We start from the raw sequence: 25,654 nt of genomic DNA, 5'->3' as shown, positions 1-25,654 counted from the left end.
GTATCTTTCAATATTCTTGAATAAAGTCATGATATTGTGATTATCTCTCTGGAGAGGTGTGCTGAACTATCACCAGCGTAAAGTGTCAGGATACCTACAACTTATTTTCAAATGGTTCAGCCAAAAGCAGTCTGAATATAAAGCAAATGCAATAAAATAATGATGATGGGGAAATCTAGGTGGAGAAAAATAGGTGTTGCTTCTTTCCATACTTTGCAGGTCTATAATTTTTCAAAATAAATATAATTTGGGGAAGAGATAGAAGGAAGACACACTTGCTGCCTGAAAAAATCTAAATCTTATAATTCCTGACTTAAATGCTACTGCGTGAGTGTTTGTGTGTTATCTTATTATCTGCCCCGCTGTGAACTGTCCCTCTCTGAGTTACTGTAACACTTTCTGGCGATCCACGGAATTAGCAATTAGTCATGTTCTGTTCTCAATAAACATCTGTTAATTCAATTGATTGATGTAGGTTTGAAGCTCCAGCAATCAGTCTCTAACAGATTTTGTAAGAGCTGATAATAACAACAATATGACAATGACAGCTGCTACTTATCACATGTTCATTGTACGCCTGGCATAGGGCTAAATATTTCACATGAAGCACATCACATTATCTCACTTCGTTTTGATGCAGAATCCTGGATTGCCTGACAATGCAGGCAACAAAACCCTGATTTACTGTAGTCAAGCGGTTCTCAGCATGCCCCGATATTAAAAAAGAATGAAAACCAGGATGTTTTCTTTCCTGTGGTCTCACCCAACCGGGAGATGTTTAATGGAGTTTGTACAGCTTTAAAACTCAAGGAAGAAGCCATTGCCAGAGCAAAATTACTGAGAAACAATTTGCAGAGGCCAAGGTCAGGGCTCTCTTTGTGGATGGTGATGTCACTTTCCGCGCCAGCAGAGGTGGAAGAGCCCTGAGGCAGGCAACACGGGGATCCATCAGGGTGCTGGGCCGGCAGCTTTGTAGGTCCTGAATTTGCCCAGGAACCCGCTGATGCTTTTTCAAAATGTCCCTGTCGACGGGTAAGATTAATTACCAGAAAGAAGCCCCGGGTCTGTTTCCAAGATGGAAGGTTGTCTTTTCCATCTACATAGAGCTGCTTAAACGATATCCCATGGCTTTTGTATTAGGTGTCCTTGACTCATGACATTGAGTGAAGAATCCTTTAGGGGCCACTTGGTGCATAAAACTGTGGGAAGTCTGTGGAGACCATTACACATGCAGCCACTGGCAAGACAATTTGTCACAGCAGCACTGAGGCTAACCTAAGGTGGGACACGGTTGTTAAGAAAATCATTGGAATGAATGCTACAGAGATGGGAAGTCACTGGCACATTAAAAAAAAAAAAAGGATAAATGCTCAGTATCTTTTATGTATGATGTTATCTTTGGGTAATTAAATAAGAGTAACAGTAATTAAAACAAGTGATAATTTTCTATCAGTAAATTATAATGATGTATTGTTGAATGATCTAACTCCTGGAAGGGACAATGTGTTTATTCGTATTTCTGAATGATTATTTGGTGAAGTTTATGTAAATGACTATGCATAAAAAAAGACTAAAAGGTATTTTCATGGAGAACTTTTTTGTTTTATAAAATTCATGTGGTAACCCAGATGGCCCTTAATTTAAAAGAAAAAAAATGGAATCAAATACATTGGGCCACTTTGGCCTTTGGCCCTGTGTTTTCCTCCCACGATGACATCTGTCTACATAGGACAAACTAAATTGGGTAAAGCAAACAGAATATGTGGGCATCCTCGTCTTTAGTTAGTCCAACAGTAGATTTATGAGTGGGGAGCCAGAATGTTGGCAATTCACCTGGCTGGAAACTGCTCTGGGGTTTAGCTTTGCTCAGCTAACATCATCTTTCATTCCATGTGCCCCATTGGCCTTTTTTAGCGTCTCAAACTTGGCCAAGTTATTTCTCACGCTACCACCTCTGCTGGCAACTCCTTCTGCCTCGAATGATTCTGACTCCAGTCTTCAGTCTTCACATGGGTCCTTCTCATCCTTTGGATCTTGGCTTCAATATCGCCTTCTCAGGGAGGTCTTTCCTAAACCTTCATCCATCTAAAATCCTCCGCAGGTGGGGCGCCTGGGTGGCTCAGTCAGTTAAGTATCTGCCTTCGACTCAGGTCATGACCTTGGGGTCCTGGGATAGAGCCCGCATTGGGCTCTCTGCTCAGCAGGGAGTCTGCTTCTCCTTCTCCCTCTATGCTCTCTCTCTTCGCTCTCTTTCAAATAAATAAATAAAAATCTTTAAAAATAAAATAAAATCCTCCTCAGCCATGCATGCCTTTTATTTTCTATCCTCGAATGCTCTTTGTTTCCTTCATAGCACTTACCACAAGTTAAAAATACATTTTGTGTTTCACTTATTTGTCGATCCCCTGTCTTTTCCACTGTTCCGTATGGCCCGTGAATGCGGGACCCGTGCCTTCTTTGTTTACCGTTGTATCTTTAGCATACAGCAGAGAATGTGGCAGCTGGTGAGTAGTCAATGGTTTCTGGCTAAATATATGAATGGATGGATTCCTAGACATTCATCTCTAACTTGGACTGAATGAGGGAGGACTAAATCATGTAGACTTGGTCAAATTCCTCTTTGACCAGTATATGAGGGTTGGCTAGGCTACAGTACAAGATAGATACAAACCTATTTTGGCTTAACACAAGTCTATTTCTCAGTAATAAAACAGCAGGAGATGGTTGGTTCTAAGTGAACGGACGTGGGTGCAGAAGGACTGAGCAGGCCGACAGCAGATCTGCGGTCACAGAGCTTCCAAGCTCACAGTGGGGGTGGACAGCCCAATCAGCCAGAAGGGAAAAGAGCACCAGGGAGTGCACATGGAGGCTTTCAGGGGCTCAGCCTGTCAATGGTACACATTATTTCCGCCGGCTAAGACACAGTCACGTGTCTACCTCAGCTGCAAAGAATGCTGGGAAATACAATCTCATTGTTTCTTCTTGAAGACTTTGGATCTGTGTAAGGAAAACGTTTTCTTCTTTTTTTCATGCATCCAACAACTGCCTTTTAGAAGTCTGTGTTTACAAACATGAACTGACCCCTTACAGACTAGCAGGAAATTATATATGTAAATAACTAACAGCCATACACTAGGAGCCATTCTGTAATAGTTATCTATGAGTGCCATGTAAGAGCACAAGAGGAATAAGGGAACTTCAAAGGGGTGTTGAAATTTGAAACATGAACATAGTTTTCCAGGTGGACTAGGATTTAATGATGAGAACAATGTTAAATGCACAGTATAGACTTTCAAACTGCAATGTTATTGGAGTGAATTTTCTCATTACATTTCAAATAAATATAATCAGTACAAAGTAAACATTAGAACTTTGGCTATTTACCACAATAAAGATATTTCTCCATGAATATATTTAATATGCTATGTTGTCCATTACAGAGTATGAAATCTAAAAGGCATTAAACAGTGTTGTGGAAAAATGGAATCCCCTGGGCAAGGCCAAAACCTACTAAAATTTTAATAGTAAAAATTCAAATTATTATATTTGATAAAAATCAGATTTTTGCTTTTATCCCAGAAGTTCGTTCTGTTAAGAGTAATATTTGGGGGCACCTGGGTGGCACAGCGGTTAAGCGTCTGCCTTTGGCTCAGGGAGTGATCCCGGCGTTATGGGATCGAGCCCCACGTCAGGCTCCTCTGCTATGAGCCTGCTTCTTCCTCTCCTACTCCCCCTGCTTGTGTTCCCTCTCTCACTGGCTGTCTCTATCTCTGTCAAATAAACAAATAAAATCTTTAAAAAAAAAAAGTAATATTTGGCTTTGGCTTCAACATTAGCTAAATGTGAATTTTAACACATGATCAGCAATTACTCACATAACATATCCTTTTTATATAAATGATTTACTACTATAATACATTCAAAAAACAGCTTAATGGTAATATAGATCTATCCCATTCTTTGTGACATTGGGTTTCATGATATTGACATCGTCTAGTTTATTTACCCTCCTAGTAATGGAAATCTAAGTTGTCTCTAGGTTTTTATTTTTTCCAAATAATGCTTAATAAACATGGTTTTCACTTATCTTTGTGTACTTTTGCCAGTGTATGAGTGACATAATGTCCTAGAGATGGAATTCCTTTTTCTCTGTGTGCACTTTAAACTGTATTGATAGAAAATGCCAACAACAATACAAAAAATAGATTGAGGAACCTTAGCTCATAGTAGTTTTTGTTTTTTAAAAAAAATGTATTAATACCTGCATCAGGGCTAAAAATATTAAAAAGTTTAGAGGAACTAGCTAAAGAAAAAATGTGTGTGTGTATCTTTTTAAATTCAATCACATTTAAAATAATTTTAATTGTTAATGAAGGCAAATCAGTCAACATTAATATCTTTAATATCCTTTCCCTCTGTCATTTTATTTGTTACTGTCTTACGAAGACACATGGAAAAAGCAGAACAAAACAAAATGCCTCACTAAGGCCTGGTATCCAGTGACTCTTATGCATTCTTTCTAACTGGCATCCACCAGATGTCTCCCCTCTTCCACTAAGGTGTGCTCTGCAGGAAGCTATTGCTTTTGGAAGCAAGTATTAGTAGAGTAAAACTGAAAATATTTCTTCATAGGATTTGCTTTTTTTTTTTAAGGGTACAACTCATCTCTTTAAAAATAAACATGAAAATACTTCTAGTATTTTAGTATTCTAAAGAACTAGTACCTAACATGAGTCAAAATGGCTTGAGACTAACAGCACTTGCTCCATTTGGAGGGGGGGTGGGAAGACAGGACTGTATCCATAATGGAAAAATACTTCCCCCCCCCCCAAGGAAAGCATCATTATATATGGGGGAGTATGTACCTTAATAACATAAAACTGATTTACTTAAGAGAATCTACCAACTAAACTAAATTGTTCTGGTGTATTAAGGATACATACCCCCGATCATTGAAATGCCTTTAATCCTACTTAGATTTTTATGACAGCCCTTTTTAATACTTTCAAAGTTTCTCAAAAGTGAGCTTTTCCCAGTATAGCTAAATTATACAAATATTAAATGTTCATTCATAATAAAATCCTAACAAACTGAATTCAACAATACATTTAAAAAAAATCATTCATCACGATCAAGTGGGATTTCTTCCATGGATGCAACGATGGTTCAGTATTTGCAAATCAATCAATGTGATACATCACATCAATAAGAGAAAGGATGAGAACCATACGATCATTTCAATAGATGCAGAAAAAGCATTTGACAAAGTACAACATCCATTCATGATTAAAAAAAAAAAACAACAACAAAACCTCAACAAAATAGGTTTAGAAGTAACATACTCTAACATAATAAAGGCCATATATGAAAAACCCACAGCTAACATCATCCTCAATGGGAAAAAATCGAGAGCTTTCGCCCTGAGGTCAAGAACAAGACAAGAATGTCCTCTCTAACCACTGTTATTCAACACATTGGAAGTCCTAGCCACAGAAATAAAAAAAGAAAGAAAGAAAGAAAGAAAGAAAGAAAGAAAGAAAGAAAGAAAGAAAGAAAGAAAGAAAAGGGATCCAACCAAATGGGAAAGGAAGAAGTACAACTTTCACTATCAAAAAACTGCTAGAACTGATAAATTCAGTAAAGTCGCAGGATACAAAAATCAATGTACAGAAATCTGTTGCATGTCTATACACCAAGAATGAAGCAGCAGCAGGGGCAATTAAGAAAACAATTCTATGTACGATGGCACCAAAAATAATAAGATATCTAGGAATAAATCTAACCAAAGAGGTAAAAGACCTGTACTCTGAAAACTATAAAACACTGATGAAGGAAATTGAAGATGACGCAGAGAAATGGTACTCCAATTTTTCAAAGTATTATTTCCTTTCATCTTCGTGGCAACTCTGCAAGCTTATTTGAAACTTAGATGCAGGTTAAGAAACTTGCCTGCCACATACATTCAAGCAAACCTGCCATGAGACGAGAACGCAGAGCTCAGACCTTCCCCCCACATTTGGCCATCTTTTCCAGGTGTACCAAATCTACCTTTTAGTATTTCCAAGTTCCTAAACTTCTAACCCTTCAAAAATAAAGGTAACTGAACATTATCCTATAAAATCCATCAAAATAAATCCTAATGGAATAAAGATTATAGTAAAAAAAAATCCATATTAAAAAAGAAACTGCATTTGAATATTCATATAATCTTTAGCATTGGAGAAAGAAACTTTAGAGGCATAGCGCTAACAGAAAAATAAAGATAGGATGATCTTCAGATAAGAACAATTTTATACTTGGGAATTTAAATCACCATAACTAAATCAAAATACAAAATTACAATGTGAGGAGATATTTGCAACATATATGGCAAAGAATTTACCTTTTTAATGTGTAAAAATCACTTATAAATCAATAAGGTAAAGATCCCATTAAAATGGGCAGAAGACATGAATAGGCCAGTTCCATTAAAAATACATGTAATGAGAAAACACAAAATAGCACAAACTGAAAGATGTCCAATCTCACTAGTAATGAAATTAATTGATGTTTAACTGACCTATCAGTTTGGTCAAGATTGAAAACAATACCCTTCCATTTGGCAATGGTGTGAAGAAACTACACTCTCATACTTCTGGTGGGAAAGAATTTGTAAACCTTTCCTGAAGAACAATTAGGTAAAATGTTTTAAGAGTCTTAAAAAAATGTATATACACTTTGGTTCAGAAATTGTAGATACAGAGATTCATCTTACTCTAAAAATTACTCATGTGTTTAAAGATGTTTATTGCAGCACATATATTTTTAAATATCATAAAAATAGAAATCAATCTAAATAACCAGCTTTAGGGAACTGGTTAAACTATAATGAATTCATACAGTAAAATACTTTAAAGCCATTTAAAAATATTATGTTGCAGGACAATACTGTTTTTTTACCTGGGTAGAGTTTAGGATACATGGCTAATTGGGTAAAAAGAATCATTCTCAATAAGGGAGGTACTTTATTATATATTTTGGAGGGAAATCATGATACCTCTACACACACGCAAAAAGTCTAAAGAACTATACACCCAAACTGTTTCTAGTGCATTCCACTGTATAGTGATAATGCGAATACAGCGTTTACCTCTTCCTATTCTCCAAATAGTCTGTTTTGAGCAAATTTCATATTTCTAATTTTAAAAATACTATTAAAATATAGAAGTACTACACATAACATACACTTGAACTGATTTATGTTAAAGTCAACTAACTTCAGCCTGAGGCTGATCAGGACTGCTTCCAAGCTTACAGAAGTATTTAGATGAGTTAAGATTTCCTCTTCTTTCCAATGGGGCAGAATAGTATCTCCGGGGGAAGGACTCTGCTCTCTCTTTACTTTCTTTATCCCGTTTAGAGAAGTGTCTTTCACAGGGTAATGAGTATGGCTTGTGTTTCTACAAATAGAGGGCTGGGCTGGAATGTCTAATAATCCCACTTGTCAGCGGCTCTTAGAGAGCAGTTCTTTTGATCTTCACATCAAAATGTCTCCATGAAAGGCTGAGGTAGGGTTACTAATGAGCCAGCACATTCAAGTTGGAAGCTACTGCTTTCCATGGCTAGGTTTTCATCTCATCACCTCTGTGGTAATTCAGGACTATTAAATAAATCAATTGAGACATGAAGGTATTACACAATTTAGTAAGAGCTGTTTTCTGTTTCCCAGGACCCCTGAGGGTCTCTGGTAGCTTGAGGGGTGGAGGACAGCTGGGGCCGGCAGGAGATGGAGAGTCCTGACGGGAGGCTTAGTCCCCTGGGAACTGCTGAGATACCTCCAAGGGAAGCACCACAAGGCAGAAGCCAGCTTGGAGGTCCTCTGTCTTTCAGACTCCATCTCAGAACCAGAATGGCTGCCTCTTGCCTTCCCTGGTTTCTTCCAGCAGATACGGCACAGTCTTCACTGGTTGATTTCAAGCTGTCATAAGTTTCAGTGATTTCGGGCGCCAAGCTCTTAATTGTAGTAAAGTGGTTAATGTTGGAAGACCTCATAAAGCAGCCACTTAACTTTTTTTGTCAGTTCTATTCAGAGTGGGGAAAGAAAAGAATGACCATGACCTCATGCCCAGACCAAAATCAGAGAGTGCAAATTGAGATTTTTTCAGACGCAGATATGCATGTTCTTTTTTTGCCAACAGGCTGTGTAAAGTTCTATTGTGGTAACAGTCTTTAAGAAACAAATTATACTTTGAGAAGAAGCCAATGATCATGGATAATATAAAGCTGGGGAGAAAAAGAAGAAAGGAAAAAAATGAAGTTGCAGCCTCCTCCTAACTAGAGCTCACTCTCAACAGGGAAGAAAGTCAAGTCCAGGAAAAGCCAGTAAGTACTCCAAATTCTCTAGCTTTTGGTTTTGTTGTTAAAGGTTTCTTATTTCTCAGAAAATCTAAACAAATTTATAGCAACTTGGCCAAATCTTTTTAGTGACACCCTTGATGAATGTTTAGCAACCACATTTCATTACCAAATTTGGAATTTCTGCCGGCCACTTTGGTTAGCATTGGTTTCTATGTTTAGGAAGGCTCTGGCACTCTTTACAATTCTGTGATTTGGTTACCTGTGCTGCTCAGCAGGATTATTTTTTCTTCAGGTGCTTTTTCACAAACAGATGTTATTACTAAACCAAAGACTCTTTGGGAGAGACTCCTGGATTTTGGATGAATTACTAGCTCTGAAGTGACTGGAGCAGTGTGACAGGTGTTCACAGAGACAGGAAGCCGGTGCATCTGAAGAGGGCATTTCACTTTAATACGATCTTCAAAGCTTTCAACTGTCAACTTAGTTCTGACGATGTTTTACATTTTCCCAACATTCTGTCCCCAAAATTGATCAATAGTTTCCATCTTCTTTCTTTGGATGATCGTATCTCATCCAAAGAGAGAAGCTGTTCATAGCACACAGATGGTTCCAGCACTACTCTTAAAACTTCCAAGCCAAGCTAAAAACTATTTGTTTAGTGACATTCATTTCAAATTTCAGTTCAGTGTTGTGCTCACGGTGAACACTCGGGAAATGTTTCCCATCATCTGTTTAAAACGACACAACCACAAGATTCATAAAAACAGCCTATCCCTCCATATTGTCTTCTCAAAAAAGCTTTCTTTCATCAGACTTCCTACCACCTTCCTTTTTAACTAGGAAGAGTTGCAAAGGAGAAACTTTATCAGTGATTTAGATTTTATTTTTGTTGGTATCACCGACAGATTGTGGTCATTATAGTACCTGTGTTGGGTAACTTCTGAAAGTTTGGGATTGACACCATAGCGATGGCACAGGTTCCATTACTTTTATTTGTACTGGAAATCCAAGAAATTAATTTAACTCATTTAATTGCAGTATCCACTTTACTGTTGTGGCCTGAAGCCAAATCTGTAATATCTCCAAGGTACGCCTGTATTCTACCAAAGAATATTAGTCTATTTAATCTTACAAAATCTATAGATTACACACAACAATTATTTCCAACTTACAGATGAGGAAACCAAGATTTGGATAAGTTAAGGGCCTTCGTGAGGTCACAATTTACACTTGGGATTAAAACCCAAGACTCTCTCCTCAAAAAGCCCCTATTGCTAACCACAGTGATGCAGAGTCTCATTCTTCTAGAATAATAACACCATCCTTCACCTAACATTGAAAAAGCAAGTCGTTCTTCTTCTCTAAAAGGAGAAATAACAACACCAGTCTTCATTGTTATGATCTTCCATAGCTGCAAAGTACTTTCAGGCTCATGATGTCAGACTATCTTAAAAACAATTTTAGAAATATGTCTGAATATCCCCATTTCATAGATGAAGAAGCTGATTTCCAATAACTTGAAAAGATTCTCTCAAGGGTACACAAATGGGTAAATGGCAGAAGCACGCTCTCCATCCAGTCTCAGTGGTTCCATGTGTGGGTTCCTCCACCTGCGGATGCTATTCTAGGCAGAAAATGGTGACGGGCCATGTTTTCTGTGAAATGCTGCCATTTTCTCGAAAGCAGTTCTGGTGTGATAGCAACACTTTCCCAGAGGAAAGAGAGACCTGCAAAGTATTTGAATTTGCCTTCCTACCCTGAGTCAACTCCAGGACCGGACTAATTTAGCCCATTTGTCAAGAGCAATTGGTTTCGATGTATATACGTTACTAAGATATCCTTGAGGAAAGAGACCATGAGACTCTGAAGTACCATATAAACTAAAATATACAAAAACGTATTTCATTCACTGAAACGGTTTTTAAATATTTAAGTCTTAATTTTCTGTACTACAGTGGTCCTCCCTGGTTCCCAATAATAAAAAAAAATTACTAAATTTAGTTTAAGACTACTTTTCACTTTGAGAAGATGTGTGTGGTGTAATTCTCCTAATCTGGCTTAGCCAGCTAATAGTGCATTCACTCTGTTCCTCCTGCAGGAGGAAATGTGAATCAATCCTTTCATCTCCCACTCAAGCTTCACCTCCAATCATTGCAGCATCTTTCCACGCGCACTTTTTAATCCACAACCCCTAACCTTTAATCAGCTTTGTGGTACCCACATGAAAATACCGTCTGAGAAGCTTCAACTCTCTCGTGATATTTTTCATAGTTGAATGTCAATATTAGCTGTAACTTTCTGAATACTTATAAATTATTAAAGGAAGAGACTTGGCCCCAAATATGCTAGGTAGCCAGGGAAGAGCAACCTTGACTTAAGAATTCACCGTCATCCTCAGATAACGTTTACTGAACATTTGCCAGGGGCCAGGCTAAGTGATTTATATATATTAATCTATCCACTCTTCACAATAGCTATATGAAGTGGGGTTTTAAATTTCCACTTCTTAGATGAGAAAACTAGGGCACAGAAAGGTCAGGTAATTTGGCAAAGTTCACCTAGAAAGTGAGAGAACTAGGTTTCAAGTCCTGGCTACGTGGTCTTAGAGTCTGTACTTCACTCTACATACTAGATTGAGAGGCAAACATTAGACCCTTCAAGACCTAAAAAAGAAAACCTGTTTCTCAGAGAAAAGGAAAAGTAAAATTGGAAATGGAGACAATATAAAAGGAACAGAATTTTCTTTCTGCCAACTGAAAATAAAATACATTAAAATGAGGTAGCTATTAATCAAAGGTGAGTTGAACACAATCCATGCAGGAGAAGTGTCAGAATATAAGCCAGAAGATGTAAAGTGCAAAAGGTTGTAGGATAGCGCAGAGCCCAAGATCTGAGTTCATGTACACTCAGCTTTACCACCAATGCGCTGTCAGGCAAGGTCACGGGGTTAGCGTCCTTGACCCTGTGCCTGTGCAGAGCCAGCGCTTTGAGCTTTATTCCAGCTTCAGGTCCTACATTCAGAAGTGCCATTTGGGCTGGATAATCTCCACAATCTCTTCTTGCTTGACACTTCTGGGAGGCGGCCCATGCCTTAATGCATCAAGGGCTTGCTTTGTAGTTTCTCTAAGCCGGGCACAGGGCTGGGTTTTACGGGGATACACAAAAGCACAAGGCATGATCCCAGTCCTCCCGGGAGGGGCGTTGGTGCTCACTAGTGACAGGGGAAGCTCCTGCAGACCTGAATCCTCAGCCGGTTTGGCTGGCACCTGCCTCCAGCTCCCTCGACGGCACATCTGACTCACGATTACTAGACACTGTTAGAATTTGCTACTGTCAGAATGTTTATGGAAGAGTTTTAAAGAGTACTGGGGGCTCATAAAAGGATTAGGAATTTGGGATAAAATGCTTACTTCTTTCTCTAAAATATTTTGGAATTGTGAAGCCAGAGACTCTGAGCTGTCCCACAGTATCTATTCTCTTTGTTTTCCTGATAAATAGAACCATTAATTTTAACTGGTCAAACAGCCGGAATAATAAGACATTCCCCGGCCTTCCTTACAGGTAGGTGCGGCTGTATGACTAAACTTGGTAATGGGATATAATATAATTGTTGCATGCAACTTCTGAGAAATATTCTTGGAAGTATCAGTCCTTTCATGCCTCTTCCTTTCTGCTGGTTGGAATAGAGACACAATGACTGGGGCTTAAGCAGTCATTTTGAACCATGAAATAGAAGCCAGGTGCTGATTACATGCAGCAATGAGATAAAGGAGTCTAGGTCTCTGAGGACCATGAAATTACTTTTTCCAACTCTGTACCAGCTATCTTCAGTATTTTGTCTGTGAACAAGAAACTTTCTATGTTTCTATGGTTTCTAGGATTTTAGCATTTTTAGGTCCCACACACAAATCATATCATACAGTATTTCGCTCTCTCTGGCTTTTTCACTTAGCATAATGCCCTCAGCTTTCATTCATGTTGTCACAAATGTTAAGATTTCCTTTTTCTGTTGGCTGAATTTTTTTTCACATCTTCTTTATCCATTCATCTGTTGACACTCATGTTGTTTCCATATCTTGACTATTGTGAATAATGCTGCAATGAACATGGGAGTACAGATATCTCTTCCAGATCCTGTTTTCATTTGCTTCGAAAGTATAACCAGAAGTGCAATTGCTAGATCACGATAGTTCTATTTTCAATTTCTTGAGGAACCTCCATACTGTTTTCCATAGTAGCTGCACCAATTTACATCCCAAACAGTGCGTGTGTTCCCTTTTTGCACATCTTTGCCAACACTTGTCCTCTCGTCTTCTTGATGACAGCCATTCTAACAGGTGTGAGCTGATAGCTCATTGTGGTTTTCATCTGCCTATTCCTGGTTAGGGATTTTGAGCACCTTTCATGTAGCTTCTGGCCAATTTTATATCTTCTTTGGGAAAAACATTTATTCTATTCTTCTACCCATTTTTTTAATTGGATTGTTTTTTCCTATCAGGTTGTGAGTTCTTTATAGATTTTGGATATTAACCCTTTATCAGATTATATTATTTGCAAAGATTTTCTCCCATTCTACTGGTTGCATTTTGCTGATGGTTTTCCTTTGCTGTGCAGAAGCTTTTTAGTTTGATCATGGGATTTTATTCTTTTAATATGTGATTCAATTTGGTTTGCTAATATTTTGTTGAGACTTTTTGCACCTATACTCATTAGGGATATAAGGCCTATAGTTCTGTTTTCTTGAAGTGTCTTTATCTGGCTTCGGTATAAGGGTAATGCTAGACTTCTAAAAGGAGTTGGGCATATTCCCTCCTCATCAATTTTTTGGAACACTTTAAAAAGGGTTGGCATTAATTCTTCTTTAAATGTTTGGTAGAATTCACCAGTGAAACTATCTGGTCCTGAGCTTTTCTAAAAGATTAGAAAGTTTTTGATTACGGATTCACTCACCTCATTCATATTGATCTGTTTGATTTTCTGTTTATTCATGACTCAGTCTTGGCAGATTGTAGGTTTCTAGGAAGTTTTGCATTTCTTCTAGGTTATCCAACTTGTTGGCATAGAATTGTTCACAGTAACCTCTCCTGATCTTTCTAGATCTGTGCTTTCAGTTGTAATGTCTCCATTTCCATTTCTAATGTTATTTGACTCTTTTTTCTAAAAAGGTTTGTCAATTTTATTTCATTTTTTTCAAATAACCAGCTCTAAGTTTCATTCATCTTTTCTATTATTTTATTGGTCTCTTTTTTTGAAGTAGGTTTACTGAGGTATAATTGACATGCAACAAATTGCACGTATTTGAATCATACAATTTCATAAGTTTTAACCCATGAAAACATCACCACAGTCAAGATAATGAATATAGCCATCACCCTCAAAGTTTTCCTTATACCCCTTTGTAATTTCTTTGCCCCATATGTCCCCACTCCAATTCTTGTCCTTAGGCAATGAATGGTCTGTTTTCTATCACTATCAGTTAAATTTTCCAGAATTTCCTATTAATGGAATCATATAGTATGTACTCTTTCAATTGCCTACTTTCAGCATAATTACTTTGAGATTTATCATGTGGTATGTATCAAAGGTTGATTCATTTTCATTGTTGGGGGACATTTCTGCTCTGATTTTTGTTATTTACTTCCTTCTGTTAACCTTTGGCTTAGTTTGTTCTTTTTGTATTTCCTTGAGGTATAAAGTTAGGTTGTTTGAGATCTTTGTTTTCTAACTGTGAGTTTATTGCTATAAATTTTCCCTCTTAGAAAGTCTGCAGAATCCCGTAGGTTTTTGTATGTTGTGTTTCTATTTTAAGATCCTTTTTTTATTTCCTTTTTGATTTCTTCTTTGACCCATTGTTTGCTCAGAAGTGTGCTGTTTCGTTTCCCCATACGCGTAAATTTTCCAGATTTCCTCCAGTTATTGATTTCTAGTTTCATATCATTGTGGTAAGAAAAGACACTTTTTAATACCCCCAGGGCCTGTATTTGTTTTTCCCACCATTTTCGCCTTTAAGAAAGCCTCTTGTTGGTTAGCACCTCAATCCCATTGGCTTCCCTTCTTAACCAAGACATATAAAGGTTTTAATATCTGTGCTAGCTGGGGACTAAAAGACCTCCAGTAACCCAATAAACCAACAAAAGCTTGTAATTCTTTTCCCGTTGTAGGGATTGAGAAGGCTTGTATTTTATCAGTAATGCCTCTGACATTACTTCTGTACTTTGTCTTGCCCAGGCGATTGGTTACTGATTGACCCTGCCCTTGGATCAATGGGCAATTACCTTCCATCCTGCTGACTTTAAGTATGGTTGTAATGATGTGACTGCTTGAAACAGGGAGGGTAAGTCATCACAAGTTAACATAACATCTATATAATGATAAAGCACCATCTGCTGTAAAAACATCCATTTTTCCAAATCTCTGGCTACCATCCTATGACAAACTGTGGGACTGTGGAGATACCCTTGGGAAAATGTCTGGAAGGTTCATGGCCTCCCACTCCACATGAAAGCATATTGGTTTTGGGATTCAAGTTCTAACAGAATGCTATAAAGGACATTAGATAGGTCCAGTACATATGAAGTATCTTAATAGATGTTGTGATTTTTTTCTAACAAAAAGGCTGTATCAGTCACCATAGCACGCCAGGTCCCATTAGATTTCTTTATAGGCCCAACCAGACTGTTGAATGGGCTTTGAGCAGACCTACCCCAACCTGTTCTAACTCTCTAATGGTGGCAGTAATCTCATTATGCAGTTCAAGTATCTTGTATTGTTTTATGTTAATTACTTTCCAGGGAATGATAGCTATATAGGTTCCCATTTTGCATGATTCATGATGATGGCTTTCACTGTTCAGGTATACAACCTGAATTCATCTGTCCTTGTAGTTAGATCCAGATCCTATAAACCTCTCCACCCAAAATATACTCAGGAATGAGGGAAATATGCACTAGAAAACAGCAGGGAGGAAACCTGCCCATCTGTAGGTAAAGACTAATTTGTCTGACCTTGATAACCTCTCCCCCATAACTATTAACAGCTTCATTTTCTCCCCAAAATTTTGAGGGTTTTCCATAGATAAGTGTGTATCCAACTCCAGCATCTATCAGAGCCAGTACAGTCTGCTTGCCCATGGGAGACCAATAAATGGTCAATTCAACATGGGTCCCCCCCACACACACACTAGAGGGCAACGTTGGCCTAACCCCTAGTCTCTTGGGGTAAGGGGTAAACATCCCGGAAATTCCTCCATTAGTGAAGAGGCACTTGGCAATGCACCTGGCTTTTCTGAGCCTTCCTTCAGGCGAGTGAACTGCTTTGCCAGATGTAGGGCTTTCCATAGGTTTAGCAAGACCAAGTTGCGTTGTCTATATTCTCTCTGGGTCCCAATAATACTAGATCTTGCCATAATTGTTGACGAGAGACTTTGATGGGCCCCCTTTCTGCCATTTTATTGTTGGCAGGATCCTTTGTTTCTCCCTATTTTTTAACCTTTCTGTTTCCCTCATGATGGATTCTTTCAATTTCACATAAGTCAGCCACATGGCAGCTACTGTAGCAATGGGCCGATTATCCATAGGGGCAAGGACAGATTCTAAAATCCCTTCCCATACCCCAGGCTGACCGTAAGATACGGTCTTTCCTACAGAGGAAAATAATTCTTCACCTGGGCCTCCAAAATGCTGGGCATAAAGGGCATGTTTTACTCCCAGTTCACACAGCATTTCTTGTAGTTCTCCCACAAAGGTCCAGTGTAACAGGTGGGGGAACATCCCATTCATTAGGCCAGGTGAGATTAATGGTAGCAGTTATCCAATCAATCAAATTCGCTAAGCACCTCGATTCTCACCCATGCCTGCAGCATCTAATCCTTGTCACAAGGCAGGTTGAGCAGTGACCGAGGCCATTTTTGACATCTCAAATCCATTTAACATAATATCATTTCCCTAGGAGCCCACAGTTGTAACACCCAAGCAGCTACCCTCTTGCCCTTTTGCTTAAAGCTGCTGGCTAGCCCCACTAACTCAGGAGCGGAATATTCCCTCATAGTCGTTTTCTCACTAGTGGGAACGTCTCCATTATCTCCAGGCTCACAAGTGGCCTGGGTCTTTGAATCAAAGGGTACACCCCATACATCATTTTCCTCCTCTATGATAATGTTATCCTATGAGTCATTATCCCAGGGATCGTGTGCTTTGGGTCTCAATTCTCTTGAGCTAGAACACTTATTTCAGTGTGTGAAAGTCTGTGCCCACACATCTTTGCCATCTTACACACCATAATTCCCAACCGTTCCTCTCGCTGTTGTATTCTTTTGGACATAATGTCCACGTTAGAAACACATGGGCTCCTATATCCTTTTCTAAAGCCATGCTTCTAAAGACAACCTTCCCTGGTTTTTTCCAATTCTCCTTACTAGTAACTACATTTCCGTGGTGGCTCATACGCACAGATCAACAGCCAAGCTACCACCACAATAGCTTGGTCAGTTTCCTTCTCCATTTCCTTTCCCTGCTGTTTCGGATGCGCTATCTAACAATCCCGTGGGCTTTTTTTTTTTTTTTTTGGCTGGGCGGGGGGGGGGCATCTCTGTATTCATGCACTGGTCTGAAACGCTCCAAGAACTTGACAAGTCCCTCCACATGGAGGTTGCTGGCCAAGCTGGGATTTCTCCCACAAATAAAGGGCTTTCCCCTTCGCCCATGCTTGTTTTGTTTTCAGTCTCCTGGCTGACTCGCCAATTGTTAGAAGGTGGAGGAGAGTCAGTAAAGCAAAGAGAAGGCACTTAGAGACTGAAAAACGAAGCAAGCGTCTCTATACCGTTTACACAGGGTTTTAGTCAGGGTAACTTACTGACAGCGGGGATCCCACAGAGAATGATCCACAGCAGACGCAGAGATATTCCCCACCCAGTCCGGACCTTAATCCCCAGCTTTTATAGAGCAAGGGGTATGGTGGTGCAGCCACAGGGTAGTTACCTGAAGTGGCACCATCTGTATGCACCAGAGGATATCGACTAGTTAGTTATCTAAAGTGGAGCCTTCTGTGTGCTCAGGATCAGACCTCGCCTTCCCACATTCAGGTCAGGGTATACCTTAACCTCCTCCCGGCATGGAACAACACGTGCGGGGGTCACTGCGCTGGCGTGAATAAGACGGAGGTCCAAAGATGGAGTCAGCGTTCTCGGCTTGAAGCTGCGCATGATCAGAGTGAGCGGCCTATCGTCGTGGAGCTTGGCTACCTGGTACAGCAGATTTTCAGTATAGATAAATGAGCTGGAGGAGGAACAAAACGCCCAATACGACATTTTCCAATAAAGCCTCTAAAGAAATTAATTACACTCTTATTTGGTGAAGTGTATTTGAAAACTTAACATTCAATCCTACATAAAGTTACTTTGCGTTTAAGAATAAATGATAGACTCGCAAATGGCTATGTAGCAGATGTTTTAAATAGAGAAACTTCCTGACTAAAATATATTACTATCAATCAAGTACGGAGAATAAATTTTTGAAACAATAAATATTAGTGCTTATGTATGGTTTTAGTATTTGCTGAATAAATCATTAAAAGTGGGTGATTACTTATTATCGACTATGCACACTTCACTTAGTATTTTCACAGTACTTTGTAAAATTTTTGTTCAAGTGACGTATTTTAACTTGCGAAGATATTTTCCAAAACTCTGTTTACTATTTTAATATTTTATTAAGCCATAAAAGTCTAAAACAAAACAGTGAATCCAAGAGCTCATTTACATCTCTATTTTACAAAGCACAGAAACCCAATGATCTCAGATAACTCAATTACAATATCCTCCAACCCAATATTTAATGTAGGAAATTCACTGCTAAGATCCTCCCTAAACATAAAGCAGTATTACCATACTACATTCCCGTCTTACCAAACCACACTCTGAGTATCTATAAAAGTAAAGGAAGTAAACAACAGCTCTTATTACATCTAGTTACTTAGCATGGCTTCTAGAATACAGAACTTTTTCTCTTTTAATTTTAATTAGCAGTAAGTTTGTTTTTGGTCTTTTTAAAAAAGTTTTTTTTTTTAAAGATTTTTATTTTATTTATTCGACAGGGATAGAGACAGCCAGCGAGAGAGGGAACACAAGCAGGGGGAGTGGGAGAGGAAGAAGCAGGCTCATAGCAGAAGAGCCTGATGTGGGGCTCGATCCCATAACGCCGGGATCACGCCCTGAGCCGAAGGCACACGCTTAACCGCTGTGCCACCCAGGCGCCCCTAAAAAAGCTTTTTTTACTTTTATACCACAAAGCAAAGTTTAAATTATATTAAGAAGTACATTTGAACCTAGTGTATTTAGTCTTTCTTCTTCACAAGCATTTAAATAAAAACTACAATAGAAACGAATTGGTTAAAGATCATACAAGGGAAAATGCATGCATATTTACTCCCTTGTGTTTATTAATCTTATCTAGAACTTCATGACATTTCTTTTCTAAAATGTATGTAACAACTTTCATCTTTCTTAAGTTGTATTATCAAATGATATTTGTGGTATAAAAATTATTCTTTAAAGACTTAAATTGGTATATCTCTTGGTGTCTGAGAAATAATGCTAGCTGCCCATATATAACAATTTTGTAAGGAATGGCCATATTTCTGATCTTTCTTTTGTGGAGTCTAAGAATTCAGTAAAGTCTCAAAGTCTATTCTAATTTACATGGCCTATTATTGACTGCAGCAAATCAACCTGGAATTATATAGAACACAAAGCCTTTTGTTTTAGGAAAACAAAAAACAAAACAAAACAAGCTTCCAGAACCTCTAATGGTGTGCAAAAGACAATCCAAAATTGGAGGCTGGATACCAAGGCTTTAGTGTCCACTCATAGGGCTGAGTCATTGGGTAGGAAGCCTCCTTGTCTGAGATAGTCTTCCATTTTTGTAGAGTTTGGAGGTTGGGGATGGAATGGGCAAGGTTCATTTAACTCTAAGTATGTATGCTTTTAGTGAATATTAAACACTCAATATAAATATTAAACAAGTCTTGTGTTTCATAGCAAATTACAAACAATGTGCCCTCAAAATTATAGTACAAAATACAAAACAATTTTAGAGTTCAAATTTTATAAGTGGTAGTTTTTATGGTATTTTGGATATTAAGCAAAATATTAAATGTAGAAAATAATGTTGACAATATCAGTGAAAAAATGCAGATATATAAAATACATCATTTGTTACATTTCAAGTGCTTCTAAGTGTGCTTTTGATTTTAAATCTATTAAACCCCCTTCACCCTCTCATTTTCTATTTTAATTACCTCTCCCCAAGTCTAACTTTTCACCCTTTTTCAACCCTTAGTTTTTCTCCAAAATCTTCCTCGATTATTTCTAACCTTACTAATCTCTTTTCTGAATTTCCCAATAAGAGAAATGTGTCTATAATAACCAACAGTATTTAAAAACTCTTGCTCATTAACTACTTTAACTGAACATTTCCTTCTCCCTACTGGAATACAAATGCTGAAAATAGTGAAGTATATGAGATTGTAAAAGAAGCAATAATTAGATGGTAAATACTGGCTTAAGAACCAACAGGCAGGGGGTGAAGTACAGCGGGATCCACCTGGCAGCCTCTTCCTCAGCTGAAACCCCCGTTTATGAAGAATGAAGTTGGTTGTATAGGAGGGATGAAAAGGAAGCTCTGGGCCCCAGCCTGAATGAATCAATCAAGCTCAGTTGAAAAAAAAATTTTTTTCCCAATCATTTGAATATTGGAGGGCCCAAGACTGAGTCATTACCATATGGGAATACAGCAAATGACTGGGGCAAGAAGGGCAAGCTCTCATGAAGCCAAATGCTTTGCAACCTCTTGGCAGGGAGGAGAAGACACCTGGACACGCCTTCTCCAGGGTGAAGGTGTTGATCTGGCTGGAGGAGAGCTAAGGGCTCAAAACTGTCATTTTTTATCTTCGATGATAACTTCATGCTCCAATGTTGTTGTTTTAGTTGTCTCCACGGAGGATGGAGACACGTTGGCAGAGGAGCTTTGGTTGAGGGCAGCGGAGCTTTGGTTGAGCACAGAGGTAGGAGATCCAGGTGGGGCTGATGAGGCAGGAGATGGGGTAGAACCAGGGTTGCAGGTGACGTGATTCGACTTTCCATCTGCGTGAATGATGATAGTGGTACTGTTGGTGGCCTTGCCAAAGTGGACAAAATATAAGACCAGAGCAACAAGCGTTGTGGCAATTAGACAGGCCAAAAGACACACCAGAAATGTTTTCCAGAGGGACCACGGTTTTGCTGTAACCTGCAATGAATTACGAAAGGTGAATATTTCAGCCAATGACACAGTAGTGACTTTGGTAACTGATTTCAATTAGAATAAAGTTATCATTTTTCATTACTCCAAATGCTATAATTTAAAGTACAGTATATGAGCTATCTCTTTCTTTCTCTCTCTCTCTCACACACACATACACACACACACACACACACACCTTGTCCACAATCCATGAGGACAAAATGTTCCCTCTGAGTTACCCCTTTGTACTGAAGCAATAAGGCATCATTTCAAATGCAAACAGATTGCCTCTGGAATATATTACTGTTAAGTTATTATCAGCTACTAACATCGCAATATAAATTAAATTATCTAGTTAATCCTCAAGACTAGGAAAATTATGAAAACGCATATCAAAACATTTAGATTGGTTATCTCTGAGTGATGGAAAATTGCAGGTGTTCTTTTGTTCATTGTTATCTCCTATTTTCATATTATATATTGAAATTTATAATTAGAAAAATATTTTTTAAATACATTTTCCTCTCTTAAACATACATAAGAGGACTTTCATTGAGCTCGGAAAGACCTCAAAATACAAAACGTATTAGCTCTGGTATGAGGTAGGGTCTTCAAGGAATAGAATGAAGCTCTGAAAAACTGTTGGGGGCCATGGGTCCCAGGTGTCACCAGGAACTTGTGGACTGGCAGCATAGGAGAAGGGCAGAGTAGCCAAAGGACATGGGGTCAGTGAAGGGTTAAAGGACATGAGACACCTGCACAGACACAAGCAGGCAGGGCCTGCTTATCCCATTTCACCAGTGTTCCACCCGACTGGTAAAGACTCCCCACCTCCCCCCAGACCCCAAATCTTACCCACGGCGGCTGGAGGGTCACAGTGGGCAATCTACAACCACAGTGGGTTCCTTCATTCGAACAGTATGGATTTCTGGGCAACTGCAGAGAAAGAATTTTTAAATAAATAAATAAATAAGTCCTATTGTTAAAGGTGAAGAGAGTTTTAACTGGAAACATAAACAAATGAAGCACATATAAATGATGTGAATCCAACATATATGAAATGATGAACCAACCAAGTTCTAGGAGAATCTGAAACTCTAATAAATGGTATAATGATATGAATTGTACAAATACATTATTCACATCAAAAGATCCATGAAGAAAAATAAAATGATTGATTCAATAGATGCCCAAGGACCATTTTATCAAATTTCAGCATTCAGTCTTGACAAAAGCAGACAAGCAATACAAATCTCAAAGAACTACAAATAAAATAGTAATTCCCAAGCTTGACAAGGAATGTTTACCTCAAAACAATGACTAACATCCTATTTAACAGTAAAACATCAGGCACATTCCTTTAAAGTCAGAAGTGAAGAACATCCCCTCACACCAATATTAGGTAGTGTTTTTCTAGAAGTTCTCATCAGGATGTGCGAACAATGGAAATGTGAAGATAAAGTTAACATTTTTTTCTACATCATACGACTGTTTACAAACAGGACCCCAAAGAATCAACCATACAATCTCTCAAAAGGAATAAGAACTCATTAAATTGGCTGATTATAATATTATGAAAAATATACGTAACAGCACTTGTGTGTGCGTGTGTGTGCATGTATCAGCAAATGCTATTCATAGTAATAAAGCAAAATAAAATAGCTAAGCATATCAAATGCTATAGGACTTACATAAAGAAACCCACAAAACCTTACTGAGGAACAAAAAGACAACTTGGATAGATGTCCTCTTATGAAAAACTTCAGCAGGATAAGCTCTTAATTCTCTGAATTTTAATTAATATCTTTATGGGATTTTTGGAGGAAAAACTTAGGTAAATTGACAAGAAATTTCACTTGGCAAAATAAAGCAATTACTAGAATAAAATTAGATTGGATGGGAGAGGGGACAGGAAGCAAAATATTACCAGTGATTTTTTTCTGGGAGGGATCATGAGTGATTTTTTTTTCTTTGTTATTGTCTATATTTTCCAATGCTCTAAAATGAACAAATAAACTCCCGGTAATTGTAAAAAAAAAAAAAAAAATTCTACCTGTTGTTTTGGGGATCTAAGAAGTTATAGACTTTCAGATTACCAAAAAAAAAAAAAGGTGGGGGGGGAGTCCAAACATTCCTTTTCATTGTTTCAGAAGTCAGTTTCACTATTTGGGTTTTTTGTTTTTTGGGTTTTTTGTTTGTTCGGTTTTTTGGGGTTTTTTGTTTGTTTGCTTGGGTTTTTTAGCTACATTATCTAATCATTTGACTTAATGGAATAAATTGCATAGATTTTGGCATGTGGGGAAATAACACAACTCTAATTTATAATGAAAAGGAGAAGGAAATAAAATGATGTATATATGATATTAAACCAATGACATTTTGTAACTTCCCTGAAATATGAGTCATCCTATAAATTAAGTTTATGATGGTCTAGTTGTTCAATCCCAAAACTGATCATAAATCTAACCTTCAAGTGGCAAAACAATTCTTTTATCAAATCCTATCTTCCTATTTATTTCTTCTGATTCGTCTCTTGGTTCTACAACCTCAGGTTGATTTAAAATTTATTTTACCCTATTATGAACATAGTAGTAAAGGTTTCTGAAAAGTAGTTTCTTATAATGAGATTATAGGGGTGCCTGAGTGGCTCAGTCCGTTAAGCTTTTGCCTTTAGCTCAGATCATGATCCCAGAATCCTGGGATTGAGCCCCACATCCTGCTCCCTGCTTAGTGGGGGGTCTGCTTCTCCCTCTCCTGCTCGTGATCTCTCTCTCTCTCTCTCTTTCTCTTTCACACTTGCTCACTCCCTGAAATAAATAAATAAAATCTTCAACAAAAAATGAGATTATATGAGAAATCTGAGTTCTATTTCTGACTCTGCCACTAGCTAAGTGGACTCTTAATATTTCAATTCCCTCATGTGTAAAATGAAGAGATTTGTTTGAATGAGGAATGAGACCCATATATGTTCAAGAAATACAATTTTTAAATTAGAGTATATACGAGATTAGCACATTTTCAACATGTCTCCCCATGTGATATTTTCCATAAATTACTATTTTAAATATATACAAATAGGTCAATGAGAAAAGTATTTTCATTGAATCAAAATATATAATAATAAATAATAATATAAATAGAAAATAAACATAAATAAATAATGATAAATAATATTAATGTGTGCTATAAACATTTCAAATAATTTACTAAAAATTTTGCCTACAGGTATCTTAGATATAAATGTCAAAATTCAGGCAAAATATCAAAATTTAGACAAAAAGTCTAATGCACAATTCTCAAATGATATGAAAAGCAGTATCTGGTGTATTAAATAACCCCCCTCAACGCTTGTGATTACTGGTAATAACATCTCAGATTCCATTCATCCTGTAATAGCAAAATCAGAAAAATGCAACCTAACTTTCTTGAAGCAGCAATGTTAAATGTTGAACAAGACTGAGACAGGAAAGCCACTAAAAGGCATTGGTACTCACCAGCTCTACTGCACTTTGCTCAATATCCACAGCTTGATGCTGTTCTCCACGCATTCTGAGGGTGTGGTATCTCAAATGCAACTCCAGAGATGTCTATACTCGCTCTGTGGATGAGAAGTTGGAAAATCCTGGATTTACGTTAAATTAATAACTGTATTTATTCAATCTGGGTTATGCAAACCAATAGTCATCTATTTCCCCCCCAAAAAAATTTCCGAATTCAAACCCAAGATACACGATCTGTGCTTGCTGGGGAAAAACAAACAGAAATATTTGCTCCCTTCAAAAAAACAAGATGCAGAAAGTTATCTCAGCTGTAAGAATGACTCCAGGATTCTGAGCAGATACAAACCCTTGCCCTCCTTATCTCACATAATTCATTTAAATCACAAAAACTTGATTTCTCACAGGTTAGGAATTTAGTTTTTGTTTCTTAAAAAAACCCACAAAGCCACTCCTTGATTACGAACATTGCAGAATATTCTGTAGCTAGGCAGAGGGATTATGGTAATGACTAATTTCAAAACTTTCCAGAAATAGAATAATGTTGAGAAAACAGGGTCATGATAGATGTAGGTGAATGGTGAATAAAATCTATGGCGCTGTTGAAGTCAGTGGCAATACTGAGATGGACAAGGGAAATAAAAACTTACTAAAATGGTTTTAGCCAAAAATAAAGACAAAAATAGGAAATAAGTATACTTAATTAGCTCTTGACTATATGACTCAAGGATTAGCCAAGGTAAACCTGATCTGCTTCTATGTAAATTAGTGTTGCTTTAGGCTATGGAACAATGTCACCACTTCTCATGAATCCCAATCTTTTTGATGAGCAAGAACTAGAAAAGAGACAATGTCTTTGGTACTTTTTCGTTTCTCCCAAGGAAAAGTTCACATGTTACAGCATGCACAATTGAAGAGGTGTTTTACATCGTTCTGAGAATTAATGCTCCCTGGGCCTTTCACAATGTGGTCTGCAGCATGGAATGGAGAAAAAATGACTTTAAAGATCCTTTTTAGTTGCACATTTCCTGTAAGCCCACAACTCCCAGCAGGGAGGCTAATGACATGAATTTCCAAAATATTAATAAATTTACACACATCCTAATTCAAAAGCAGACATGTCTTCTTATTGTGTGATAAGTAGATTCATGGGGAAAAAAATGTATGTAACTAATTCCAAACCTCTGGACTTCTCATTAAGCAAATGTTAAATGACTAATAATTAAATTTATTTTGCATTTGTTTTGTATAAGTAACTGTTTCAGAATTTTGTATGTTGACAACACATATTCAGAAAACTAAAAACTTAAAGAGATATTTAAAGAACATTTTCAAGTATCTAGAAATAAATCTACTAATAGAGGTGTACTACTTTTAAATAGAAAAAAAATTATGAAATTTAAATGAGTAAATCATTAATGAAGTCCTAAATAAGTATAGGCCTGGCAGCAGCATAAATTGGTAAGACAACTTGAAAAGCATTTGATATTATCTAATAAATTTGAAGATATTCATATACTACATGATCTAACAATTCTACCCCCA

The 25,654-nt window shown here is 37.7% G+C and overlaps 1 protein-coding gene and 1 long non-coding RNA gene across 3 annotated transcripts; one reads left to right on the top strand and one right to left on the bottom strand.

Annotated features, from left to right (window-relative positions):
• The first annotated feature begins 8,129 nt into the window (after positions 1 to 8,129).
• LOC109488914 lies at positions 8,130 to 17,647 on the top strand. The gene is made up of 3 exons (XR_002141794.2): positions 8,130 to 8,361; positions 14,566 to 14,671; positions 17,417 to 17,647. It is a non-coding gene; the product is annotated as an uncharacterized LOC109488914 (long non-coding RNA).
• A 909-nt stretch (positions 17,648 to 18,556) lies between these two features.
• LOC105235550 (dynactin-associated protein-like) lies at positions 18,557 to 24,440 on the bottom strand. Of its 2 annotated transcripts, XM_019794607.2 has the most exons (4): positions 24,107 to 24,440; positions 21,468 to 21,548; positions 20,580 to 20,618; positions 18,557 to 20,473 (listed from the first exon to the last, which is right to left on the bottom strand). In XM_019794607.2, the coding sequence occupies exons 1-4, from the start codon at positions 24,158 to 24,160 to the stop codon at positions 20,072 to 20,074; spliced, it is 576 nt and encodes a 191-aa protein (XP_019650166.1). In that variant the 5' UTR covers positions 24,161 to 24,440; the 3' UTR covers positions 18,557 to 20,071. The 2 variants fall into 2 exon arrangements, with proteins under 2 accessions (XP_019650166.1, XP_011217303.1); XM_011219001.3 differs by having other exon boundaries at positions 18,560 to 20,618.
• Between the last annotated feature and the right edge of the window lie 1,214 nt (positions 24,441 to 25,654).

Source organism: Ailuropoda melanoleuca, chromosome 14, assembly GCF_002007445.2.
Source record: "Ailuropoda melanoleuca isolate Jingjing chromosome 14, ASM200744v2, whole genome shotgun sequence".
Taxonomy (NCBI): Eukaryota; Metazoa; Chordata; class Mammalia; order Carnivora; family Ursidae; genus Ailuropoda; species Ailuropoda melanoleuca.
This window is presented reverse-complemented; position numbering and strand designations above follow the sequence as displayed.

Excerpts from the sequence above, each read along its gene's own strand:
- LOC105235550 (XM_019794607.2), bottom strand. The coding sequence starts at position 24,160 with ATGCGTGGAGAACAGCATCAAGCTGTGGATATTGAGCAAAGTGCAGTA. Across the intron at positions 21,549-24,106 it reads AGCAAAGTGCAGTAGAGCTG|TTGCCCAGAAATCCATACTG; the intron begins GTGAGTACCAAT and ends CTTTCTCTGCAG. Across the intron at positions 20,474-20,579 it reads CCCTCTGGAAAACATTTCTG|ATGGAAAGTCGAATCACGTC; the intron begins GTGTGTCTTTTG and ends TCATTCACGCAG.